Below are 13,041 nucleotides of genomic sequence, written 5' to 3'. Positions count from 1 at the left end.
GACTTTATAGGAAGGAATATTTAAAATATTTTAAAATTTATTTTATGAAAGTGTTGTATGACAAAATTGAAAGTAATATTTTATTATATTAGTGTGCATATTTTGTACAAGCTATGTTTTGCATAGCATGATTGCTAATTTGCTGTCTTACAGATCATAGCTGTGAGTTTCTCTGTCAAAATTATCTCTCTCATGCAAAAAATACTCAAGTGTTGGTCGCAATGAAGGTATGAAAAACACTAAACTGTATTTCTCATTGTAATACTGTTCTTGTTTTCTTTTGTAGCTGGTTGGTGGCGAATTTGATCTAGAGATGAACTTTATAATCCAGGATGCAGAGAGCATTACGTGCATGTCAGAGCTTTTGGAGCACTGTGATGTCACATGCCAAGCAGAAATCTGGAGTATGTTCACAGCAATTCTACGTAAAAGTGTCCGTAACTTACAGACTAGCACGGAAGTTGGCTTAATTGAACAGGTACTGCTGAAGATGAGTACTGTGGACGACATGATTGCAGGTATAATTTGCCAACTGATAGAATCATTATTACATTCTTGAACTGTCAACATTTTGGGATTATGGAAGTGTTTGGGTTATCTTGGTTTTTACTTAGTGATATTTCGGTTAGTACTGCTATTAAGTCAGAAGTACTTTTTTATCAAGTTCAAAAAAATGACAAAAATATATCTTTAGTTTAAAATGTATGTAGATACATTGTTTAAAATAACTGCCTGTTAATTCATCTGAGAAGACAAAGTTATCTTAGTGATAAAAAAAAAGCAATTTTGAACATAATTAAGAACAGTACATGTTAGACTACTTACCTGTCAAGGTAATATTTTAGGTTTTAAGTGCAGTGATAATTTTGAGTTACTCAGATGTTAGAATTGTTATTAAGATCCACTTTAAATATAACCTACATCTGACAGCATGTCAGAAATTATTCATAGCTTTGAACGCTGGACATTTGGATTGTGTTAAACAATCATTTCATAATGTATAGCTGTGTTCCCTTTAATATCTCTTTGTTTTTTTATACCTGTGTTTTTTAGCATCCTATAATTTTTTACAGCATTAAAAAAATAGCATACTTTGCTCACTTACTGAAAGTAACTTTTGAAGTTGTTGCACAGCTAATGTTTGAAGGAGTTTATGTTATTCTGTACTACGTCCTGTTAGTAGTAGGGTACAGATTGTAATCCTGAATTACTTACTTAGAGGAGCAGGTTTGGTTCTCACATTTAAATATGACAGCTAAGAACTACATATGATAAGTATTTATCTACTGCTTATTTTTCTTGAGGAGAAGCTTAAGCCAAGCAGTTTCTTTCAACTCATTGTGAAGGTAGTTCTTCATTTTTATATAGGCTGGGACTGATAGTAGGATATTTAAATTGTGAGGCATTTTTGAAAGACTGAAGACATTTGTCTTCCCTAATTCTAAGATTTTAGTTGATGATCAGATTCCTGACACAGATATAGGCTTTGTGGAACAGTAAACCAGTGAGGATTTCAGACCAGAAACAAGAGGAGGATAACAGCATGAAAAGTGGCTTATTCAGGAATGTTTTTTGTCCTTGGGCTTTTTCAGCGTAAAGGTGTCTGTAATATCAAGTATTTGAAAAGCTACATTCTGTATTTCAAAGCAAATCTTAGCGAAAACCTTGCTGATTAGAAATGTATGCGTAAATGCTAAAACCAGAAGTGTTATGCTAAATATTGTATTGCAAGATTCAGACTGAAGTATAACATCAGTAGGTTCACCAACCAATGATTTTCACCAAGTATGTTTTGTTTTGCAGGACTTGGAAAATATGTCAGAACAGTATAAGGGAAAAGATACTGTTTTATGCCGTGTTAAATATAAGACATTAGTTGATGAAAACAAACATTTTTATCTTGAAGTTTTTCAGGGTTTCACTCATGGAAATACTCTGCTTACATCAGTAATCAGCAATAAAATTTGTCCAATTTGGGCTCCCCTAAATAGTACTTCTGTATGTGGCATATATAACTGTGATGATGTCCCTATTAGAGAGAAATTTTAAAAAATGCTTAACTAATTGTAGAAGTCAGAAATCAAGACTATAGGATCTGGCTTCCAGGAGCATTTGGGAATTAAAAAATCACTCTGAATCACAACTATTAATATAAACCAGGGGTAGTACATTAATAAAAAAAATAACGGAGCCTCTACCCCATTAATCTTGTTCTGAGAGTGGTCACACAGTACTTGAGAAAGAGACCTTCCACAGAAAATAGATCAGTAAGCTTGCTCTTCCATATACTTACACAGATGAAGAGAGCACATATTTAATTTAAAATCAAAACTGAAAATTGGAGTTCTGATGGCATTTTAGCTGTACAATGTGTGTCAAATTATCTGAATAGTCTTCTGTATATCATGAGCAGGGTTTTAACAGAATCCCACTTTGTAGGGTCTTTCTCTGAGAACTGTAAATAGATGAGTGTGTTGGTTTTGAGAATTTTTCTGACAAAGACATGGAAGCAACCAAATTCATCATTTTGCTTTTATCTCTTGATTTCTGAAAGCACCTCACCACCATTTTATAACTGGCAACAATGTTAGTAATAAGTCAGAAATAATGAATATGGACATGTAATAACTAGTCCAATGGTAGGCACTTGATGAAAAAATCAGTGACAACTAATGCAGTGTCTGTGTTCCCTAATCTGCTATGCAGATGTTAAGGTCATACTTGACTCCAGATGATTGTAGAACTGCTTTGCCCCAAATATTTCTATGAACTTTCTAAACCCAGATAATAAAGTAACAAATTTTGTAGCAACAGGTTTTTTAACGTTCAGGGAGGACATTTTGATCAAGAGCTTTGCTAATGCTTACTCCTAGGAAGTTAGTACCACTTTCTTCCCAAAACAGTTGCTAATACTCTGTCAGCCCAATGTTTTGCAATTGACTTTAATCTTCTGTGAAGGGTACAGGTTTTCTGGTTTTTATTTGTTTTTTGGGGGAGTTGGTTGTTTGTTTTTAGGTCATCTCACTTGTTCCTTTGTGAAACGCTGTGATTAGACCTAGATAAGGTTTAAATAGACGAGACAGGCATAATCTCTGTTTTATGTTCTGACAGCACACTTTCAGTACCAGTAGAAGTCTGAAGCCACTCTCCTCTGGTTTTATGAAAGTAAGATAAAAGTAAATAAACATGTACCCAATCTTTTGCAGTGAGAAGAACTTCTCTGTCTGTTTAGATGAAGACTATCAGATTCATGAGGCTTCTCAGCACTTTAAATATCCCACTTCCTGAGATTTTGCAGATTCTGTGGTCAAGAATAAAAGCTTAATCATCTTGAAAGTCTCAATTGCAATCCAGATGGGATCATTGCCACTTGTATTCCAATTTGCTTTCTAGAATCATCACCCGTCAGAAGTCATCTTTGTACTGTGATAATCTGTTATAATAAGATAGGGGATGGTCAGCCGTCTTATCAATGGTTAAGGGGAAAAGATTACTAAAATATTTGCATAGGCGATTGGCACTTTTTTTTTAACAGCTGTACAGGAGCTTCCTTGAGGGATTCAGTTTTTACAGTTCTCTATTTCCAGGTGATGAGTAGTGAAGCAGATCATCTGCTCTGAGAGACTGTTTGGGAGAGTGTGTCTGTAGTACCTTCAGAGAAGTCTGAATGGTGGGTGAGAGTGGATACGTCTCCCTTGAGCCCCATTTTATTTCCCGCAGTTTTGTTATGATGCTGTAGGTAATTGGTCTAAAATTGCTGGAACTTAATTCTTAAGCACTGAAATGGTTCCTAGTTTTTAAGCAAAGATGTTAGGTTTTGACTGCTCTGTCATTAATGGGCTGTTAACAAGCATTTCTCTTTCAACTGGTTCCGTAAGAAAAACTACAAAATTATCACATTCTCTGTTGCCAACCTGTAGAAATTCATTTACTTCACCAACAGAGTTAAAATTCACAATTTCATGGCTGTCTGTAATAACAGACAGAAAAGGTTAAGGAGGCATGAGGGTAGTTTTCCTGAAGTTGCATTTCCAATGTTGTTTAATATGTCTGCTAAAGTTAATGCCATACCAATCATTTTGGTATATGCTCATTGTTACTTGAAAGACAGGCAAGCTCTTTTACCATTGTATTTGCATATTAAATGGCTGAATTAAGCATTCCTTCAAGTTTTCTGGTTAATTTATAGATCATATATGAACTGCTCAGTATGAAAGTAGTCAGAAGGTGGCATTAACAGAAATGAAATCTGCTGCATTCAGTGCATTTTAGAAACGCATTAAAAATGAGAAATGGTGCCTGGACTTAATATTATTTTACACAGTCTTGTTTCTGAAATGAGATCATAGATACCAGTTACACATGTGATCTTATTTAATATAAAAAAAGAAGTAAACATTAAAAAAATCCAATTGTAGTATGTTTTGTGACCTTTGTCCATTTATAGATGAGTGGATTATTGGGATTTATAAACCAGGTGTGGACTGACTCTGTTATATGAGATTTCTAATAAGTATGAATAAAGTGATGTAATGGAGTACAGTTCTTTTTAAGTCTTATTATATTGAAACAAGAAACAAACCTTCTTTACAGGTGTTTACAGCAATATTTTTAAGTAGCATTAAATGCTTTGACTTCCACAGATGTTCTTTGCTTTTATCTTTACTTGTTACTGTTGGGCTTCAATCTTTCAGGTCTTTCTTTTGCCCAGAGTTACATTGTTAGGGAGCTTACGTTTATTTCTGTCCATCAATGTTTTATTCATTATTTATAAATATGTATTTCTAATGCCTGTGGGTTACCAAAATCTTCAGCAGAAATAAGAAATTTTCTGTGCCATAAGGTAGTACAGGGCTATAACAATGAAACAAAGCAGCACATGTTCAGTAATTTTAAAAACCTGCCAATCATTTCTGTGTTTCACTGTATTAATTTACACTTTTGTCATCTATGTTAGAAGATTTTTTTTTTTAATGATGTTTTTCACCAAACGACTTTGCTTCTACACAACATTTTTTCTCTGCAAAGGAAGCAAAATTTGAAGTAGTTTGATCTAAAAAGCAAGCTAAGACTACAAAATAAGAATTGGGAAGTTCTCAGACAAAGATTGGTATGCACTTGTGCTGATTTCCCTTGCTGAGTTTTCAGTGTGTTACTGTTCTCAATTTCTGATCACGTACAATATGTGCAATCACTGCCAGCTTCACATTGCAGGCTGGAGACTGTACAGTGAAGGGGGCAGATGCTTGTAGGTACTAGAGGAGGAGCCGAGTCATAGAATTCACCATCGTAGAAGATGGGTTTAGTTTTCTTAGCTTTATTTTGCTTTCCCTTAAGAAATTCTGTCACAGATATAATATGGCACTCATTTTAAAGAGAAGATTAAATAAACTCTTCCTTTAAAGAAACGGAAAAAAGTCTATATTTGAACATTAGGAATATATTCAGATCTTATGGTGAAAATGTCTGCAAGTTACAGTGTTTTTCTTTTGCCTTTCCTGACATGCAGTTTCACGCACTGAACAGCTTACTATGTCTCCTGTAAATTAAATGATATTTCATTCTTCACACATGCCTTTTGCTTACTGAGGACCAGAGGTTGGTTTCATAGTGGAACAAGTTAAATAGATACTGATGGTTTTACTCAAACACACATACGTAGGGATTTGCAGAGAGAAAATTTGTTTTAAAGCAAAACATCAATGCGAAATGTCCTTGAAAAGGATGGATGCTTTTTAAGACTACTCTTTGTCAGCACCCGTAAGAGTCGTCCTTTCACTAATGAACAAGGAGAACATGTGGTCCTGCAAATAAGACATAGGCTTATTCATGTCTTCTACAAGTTTTATGGGGGGAATTTTCTGATTGTTGAGCCGATTGAAAAAGTTTGTTAATGCTGATCCTATTGTGTCATAGATTTTTTTGTTTTGGAAACTCTGTACTTCATTGCTTGATTGCTGAATTAAATTTCTTATGCCACATCTGTAAAGATAAGCAAAGTGGTTTTTCTCCTGCTAGAGGAAGTAGTAATTCTTAGTAATGCCTTTTATTCCAGAAGAAAGTGTGGTGTATAAGGTGACATCCAGCATCCCACAAGCTAACAAGTTCTTAAAATGAAATTCTCTGTTTTAAAATACAGATATTCTCTGAAAGGCAGGCTATGTAATGCCATTACTTTAAAAGTTTATGGGTTTTGAGATGTTTTAATGAAAGGTGTATTACATAAATTCATTAGCAATTTTGATCACTTCTTTTTGTTGTGGTCTTTTATTGTTTTCTCACTATGATTTTTTGAGGGTTTTTGTGGATTTTTGTTTGTTTTTTTCTCCCCCGGCCTTTCATTCTGGTAAAAATTGGAAGCATTATTACTGTAGCAAAACTGTGGGAAGCATACACATTCTTAGTATAATGTGCTGTGATTAAGTTAAATAATAATGTCAAGCATCTTTTAGGTCAGAAATTTTTGAAAAATACTAACTTCAGAAGAATGAAGAAACCCCCTTATCCCAAAAGTATGTAACAGAAAGGAGCAAGCAAGAAGTTCATAATGTATGATAAATGTTGTGAAATGGGGAGAATTAATTCTTCATAAATTTAATAGATACTTTGATCGAAGTGTGATGCAAAATCTGAAACTGCTTATGTACATTTATTTCTAAAATAACTAAAACAATGAGAATATGAAATTGTTTGTAAAATATTTAAGGCAACTAAGTTTGATTTTTAGAAGTTGTGAATACACTTACTTTTAAAGGTATTAACTTTTTCAGCTTTTTTGTCAAAACAATGAAATTCAGAGTTCAGAATAACTTTATTTTCCTTTGAAGATCTTCTAGTTGATATGTTGGGGGTTCTTGCCAGCTACAGCATCACTGTCAAAGAGTTGAAGCTTTTGTTCAGCATGCTTCGAGGCGAAAATGGAATCTGGGTAAGCTGTGATCAGATAAAGCATTAAGTGTCATTCCATTAGAGCCTGAAGTTAACATAAATTGTCTCCTGGGACATATAAACTTGAATTTTTTTTTTTCATGTTGATGGAACATATGTTTATGAAGTATTTTTGCTAACTGCTTTAGAGTTAATTTGCTGTGTTGTTTGAAAACCGTCCACTTTCCGTTGTAGCCTAGAAAGTACAAAAATAGTTGTACTGACTTCTGTGCAATTTTCTTGTTTTCACAGCCAAGACATGCAGTTAAACTATTATCAGTCCTTAATCAGATGCCACAGAGACATGGGCCCGATACCTTTTTCAACTTCCCAGGCTGTAGTGCTGCAGTAAGTTTTCAACCAAAATACTACAACTTGAGGAACAAATAAATTCCTCCTCATTTGCATTTCCTTTCATTGGTTTTGGAAATTATTGAAAAGGAAACAAGAGGGGAAATACATGCTTGAGTAGCATAGACCTTGCCTTCCATAGGCAAGACAACTGCCTTGCAAGGTAGTTGTAGCATTGAGAAGTTGCACTTGTGAGGATGGAATGTCAAATAGCAGATTTTTGTCTGGGGAAATGATCAGAAAAGTGAAAACTGAAAATTCCAAAGAACAGTATTATTTTATTTGAATAATGTAATTGATATTATATAAAGCAGAGGCTTGAGGAAAATATAGGGATGAGCTTGTGCGTGTAATCACAGTTTACAGTGACAGCGTAGTCACAAATTTTATTATATCTTTTTGTCCGAACTCGTCAGCTGTTTCCTTTCCCTCGAGGCAGTGATTTAAATGCAGTCTTCTTTTGGCTTTACTTTTTGAGATAACTTACGACAATGAAATTGTGTTTCCTTTCTAAACCTTCTCAAATGGATGTACATTCAGAAAAACGTACAAATAAATTCAGATATTGTATACAGATTTATAAATACGATTATTAAGGTAGTAAATACAAATGCTTAAAAATGAGAAATCTAGATTTGAGGTTCAGTTCCATTCTGGTATGGAATAGTATATACTCATGGTAGAATGTAGATCTTTTAAGGAGAAATAATCCTGGGATCCCTGTCTTTTCATGCCAGTGCAGGAAGGGTGGTAGGAGCTTCTCTTGGGCTGTTCTGCTTGTATTTCCTCAATAGCACTGATAGTTTTCTTCAAGCATAAACCACCACCTCCTCTTCTTTGCGAATACATCTGGTGGTGTGGTAGATTGCATCAGGGAAATAAACTGGCTGAAAATCACTGTTTTTCACCTGAGTTATTTTTGGCTGGATCACTTCCCTGATCTTGTTTGATATTCAGCTGCACAAACAGATGTGTCAGCAAAATGCATGGGGCAGATTGTGTAAGGAATTAATTACTGAGTTTTGAAAGAGAGAGTTTCATTTGCTACTGCTAAATTAAAACCACAGTTAACCTCTCCTAAAAGTACATGCAGCAGCAAGACAGCTGTTGCAGAATATGAATGTCTACAATGACACATACTGCTTTGACATTTCTGGGCTTCAGAGGCAAACCGTGATGAAATGTCTCTCTTAAATTTAATTTTGTATTAGAGCTTCAAAAAAAGTTTTGCAGAGGAAGAATTTCAAATGTTCCTCCTTGTCCAAAGAGATGCATCAATTATTGGAAATCATATTTAAAATTAAGTTCTCAGTACTGACAGTTTTACAGGGGCATAAAATGCACAATGGGCATTTCTCTTTTCTTGGTTAGGATCGTGTTTCACATACTACTCCTCATTGACTGTGCACCTGTAAATCAAGAAATACGAGTTTCAAATTTACATTTCTTGAGCAGTGCATGTTGGATTACACTGTGAAGCTCTGGAGAGGAGTTATCCTCTGAAGTGGACCAAGGGCAATTACTTATAAAATGACCCAAACAACGAAGCACTTCATTAGAAGAAAAGACAATGGATAGGACCTAGTTTACTGAGTTCAGGTTTTCAGGTTTGATGCACAGTGATGACATCAGACAGAGAAACAGCATAATGTTTACCTGACATGATAAATACCAGATTGGCCCTCTTTAAATTTGGGTGCATATTCCTTGTATAACCAAGACTACAGTGGTAGTAGGAAGGAGCCAAGAGTCTGTTGAACCAGACTGCTGATCTGCTGGTGAGATCTGCTTCACTATCCCAACTGAAGGGCTCTTCCCAGTACTGTGTTAAGTCTCTGCCAGTCTGTATAATTAGTACATTAGTCACTCCATTAGGAGGACACCTTGCGATCTGGTGGTACTCACAGGTGTTGTTCCTGTGAGTCATCAAGCAGCAATTTTCCTGTTTCAGGCGGGGAACTCCCTTTCAGGAGGCAGAAGTGATACCCCAAAGAAGTTCCTTGAAATGTTTTGTACTGAGCAGTTGGTACCAGGCTAGTAGCAGAATTGGTGTTGTTTCTTTTGTCTAGTCAAAACATTGCTATATCTAATTATAAAATTTACTGTGAGTTCCCTGTCATTCTTAATTACCTATTTCTCTGCTCTTAAAACTCTTTCAGCAATTGCCTTGCATATAAAAATAATGAAAAGTCAGCCCCACTCTGTACCATTTTTTTATGTACTTGACTACGTTGGCATAGAATCTTAGTGTGGTTATTGTGACTCTTGCCGAAAGACTTGTGTCCATTCTCTTTTTAAGCAATAAATGAGTTTGCTACAATTCTTTGTAGTCTTCTGTATGAATCAGGACAGTACTTGAGCACTTGATTTAAGTACTTGAGTACAAGATTTGAGCACTCTTGAAAAAGTATTTCCAACTGTGACTCATAAGTATCACACAGAATCACAGAAGGATTGAGGTTGGAAGGGATCTCTGGAGTTCATCTTGGCCAACCCCACTATGCTGAAGCAGGGCCACCTAGAGCAAGCTGCCCAGGACCATGTCCAGATGGCTTTTGAGCATCTCCAAGGATGGAGACTTCACAACCTTACTGGGCAGCCTGTGCCAGTGCTCAGTCAGTATCATTGGTAGCTCTGATAAGAACACAATACCATCAATGCAAGAATTAATTAGCTGGTCTTTATTATTTTAGTGGAGTAAGTGTAGTAAGAGTTTAAATTATCTTACTGAAGCTGAAAAATATCAATTAATACACTTAGAAGTAACATGCTATTGCTGTTTATAGAATTATTTTCTTCTGCTTTGCATTCATATACAACTTGTTTCAAGAGGTAGTATTAAAGGCTATTATTCCTTAACTACTTGTGTGTAAAATATTCTATATTTTGTCCGGTGGAGGGAGAAAGAATCTATTGTAATTAGTGCCTACTGCAGTTATCTCTTAAGTTAGTACAAACATTTAATTTCTTAATTTTTTAAAATGACTTCATTTTGTGTAGAGTTCTCATACTGAGGGGAAAAAATGTTTTATCTTTTAGTGGTATCATAGAAAACACTTACTTTGTAAGTGACCTCTGAAGTTCATCTTGTCTGATTTCCTCCCTAAAGACTGCCAAACTTCACAGTTAGATCAGGTATGCAGGGCCTTGCCCAAGGATAAAGAGTTCTCTGAAACCTCTTCATCAGACAGCCCATAAAAATAAAACATTGAAAAATCAAATTTCTTCCCAGCCCATGCCTTACTATTAATGTATTTAACTGAGCATGGGGGTAAAATTTTCAGTCTCTTACCTTACTAAGTGTTCCTAGGAAAAAAAACTGATAGTGTTTTTAAATCTCAGAGAACAGCTTTTTTTATACTGGAGTTTTAACAGTGAATCTCTATTGTACTATCTGTTGAGATTAATTTGATATTAATGTTTAAGTCTATTGATGAGATGAATACTTACTGAATGCTGAATTTTTAGTTTAATTTCTGCAGAAGTAATATTTCTATATTGCCCATTCACAAATTTAATTTCATGTCGTCTATTGGTAGAATTTATGCAGTCAAAAATTAAGGTATTTTAAAATAGATGGAAAAATAATGCATTTATTCAAAAGCAGTATTCAAAGGGGTTTTTTTATATTCTTCTTTAATATTTGAAAGTTAAAGCAGATCTGCAGATCTAGACTGACAGGATTTTAGAAAGGCATTACCTTTAACAATACTTCTCAAAAAAATCATTTTTTGACTAGCTGTTTCCTTTTTTTTTTTTTTTTTTTTTTTCCCTCCTTCCAGGCAATTGCATTGCCTCCTATTGCTAAGTGGCCTTACCAAAATGGGTTTACTCTTAACACCTGGTTTCGTATGGATCCACTAAACAATATCAATGTAGATAAGGATAAACCCTATCTCTATTGGTAAGTAACTTATAATGCTGCAGCTGTGGTTTGTTTTGGCTTCCTAATAACACTTAATCTTTCTCATTGTTTTTAGTTTGACATGCTTTTTTCCTCCCCAAATGTCTGCAGATTTTAATGGCTGCTTACTGTATACAAATTCTTACAAAGTCATCTGTCTGTCACACAAGACGTGCATTGTAGATAAACCATAAAATCTAGTGTGGTGGTTTCTTTGGGGATTTTAAAATATATGATTTCTTAGAGCTGTAAACTGGGAATGTTGTCATATTTTCTGTTTGGTGTTTAAGAGTTTTGGCTGATGTCAGTACTAAAAACCAAATCTGTTTTACTCAGAGCGCACTGCACATTAGCTAGAGGTAATAGAAAGTAGGTCTGTGAGTATAAAAATGGCTCACTGATCACCTGTTCCTAAAAATGGAAGCTATATTTCGTAATACATTAATTGCAGGAGAAACAATTTTAATTTACTTAGGTTTGCTGTTGTGATAAAAATAGAAATAATAGTTACATCCTTAATGAAGTCCTCTGATATTTATAAATTTTGCTATAGTAGTAAAAATGTTTATTCTATTGGTCAATCATGAAAAAAGCTTTTTCACTTCAGAACTGAATTATATATCTGCTCAAGTATGGTTGTCTTAGCTGAAGAAAAAAAGAAATGAGGAAAATAAGGAACCTTCTGTTGTGTCAGAACATGCTGGTATTGTCTTCAGCACTTCTTCATTCTTTATGTATTTGCTATTTAGTATGCTTACCTTTTCTCGTATTCTTAAAGACTGTATATCAGCTGTGCACACAGATGAGAGTTGGACATAAGCAAGATCTATCAAGTTTTATCAGCTCAGGAAAACAGGAGTAGTACAAGGAGGGAAGTAACCAAAAGTACTGTTTCTCACTTTGCAGTCATTCCAGGTAGTCTAAAGAGCAAAAGTTTTTAGTTGTCAGCTGAGGGGAGGATGATGAGCCACAGAAAGAAGTCAGTCTTACAGAAATCAAATGCCAAAGTTGAGTCTTTGTACAGGTAATGTGCATGTAATACACATAAGAGAAACTGAATATGCCAACCTCAGAAGGAAATTAGGAACAATGCAAATACTTGTCATTTTTATATAGTAGCTTAAACCAAGCCATAATTAATACTTAAAAACAGGAAAAATATTCAAACTAAATCATCCATCTAAACTTCTTTATGCAGATTTTAGACTTCACCACATGAAAGGTTGAGTCATACATGATCACCACCAAGAAAAAGATACCAAAGCAAAGATTTATTTTCTTTCAGTGTGCTTTTTGGGCATGTAATGTCTTTTTCTGTTTAACTAGGTGAAAAATGTGTCATATAAATGAACCCTTTCTTTATAGTTTCTTCTTAAAAGTCATCTGTCTTTTAAACAATCTTTATTTTAAAAGCAATAACTCAGTAGCATGCACAACTTCAAAGAGGATTCTGATTTGAAGCAGAGGTGCTAAAAGCAATGTCAGCTAGAACAGGTTCCTCAGGACCTTCTCCAGTCAGGTTTTTGAGTATCTTTACAAATGGAGACGTTGCAACCTCACGGGGAAACCTGTACCAGTCTTTGACTGCGCTCACAATGAAAAAGTTTATCAGTTTTCATTTGTGTCCATTGTGTCTTGTCCTTTCAATGGGTATCACTGAAGAGTCTCTGGCTCGGTCTTCTTTACTCCCCACCCATCAGGTATTTATTTATACACATCTTCTCTTCTCCAGGCTAAACAGTCCCTTATCTCAACCTTTTCTAATGTGTCAGAGGCTTTGATCATTCAGTCCTTTGCTGGACTCAGTCTGCTATGTCCATCACTTTCTAGTATTGTGCAGCCCAGAACTGGACACAATA

General features: G+C 34.9%; 1 protein-coding gene across 4 annotated transcripts in view; it reads left to right on the top strand.

The window, feature by feature from the left end:
• The window catches only part of NBEA (neurobeachin), a 532,307-nt gene that overhangs the window by 94,869 nt on the left and 424,397 nt on the right, over positions 1-13,041 (top strand). For all 4 annotated transcript variants that reach the window (XM_075727933.1, XM_075727935.1, XM_075727932.1 and 1 more), the window contains exons 2-5: positions 287-518; positions 6,828-6,928; positions 7,180-7,275; positions 11,061-11,182. In XM_075727933.1, coding sequence (XP_075584048.1) covers positions 287-518; positions 6,828-6,928; positions 7,180-7,275; positions 11,061-11,182 — 551 coding nt within the window. The remainder of the gene's footprint in view (positions 1-286; positions 519-6,827; positions 6,929-7,179; positions 7,276-11,060; positions 11,183-13,041) is intronic.

The sequence above is a fragment of the Pelecanus crispus genome, chromosome 1 (genome assembly GCF_030463565.1).
Source record: "Pelecanus crispus isolate bPelCri1 chromosome 1, bPelCri1.pri, whole genome shotgun sequence".
In the NCBI taxonomy this organism is placed as follows: Eukaryota; Metazoa; Chordata; class Aves; order Pelecaniformes; family Pelecanidae; genus Pelecanus; species Pelecanus crispus.
The sequence above is the reverse complement of the archived record's forward strand: the minus strand, read 5'-3'. Positions and strand labels throughout refer to the sequence as shown.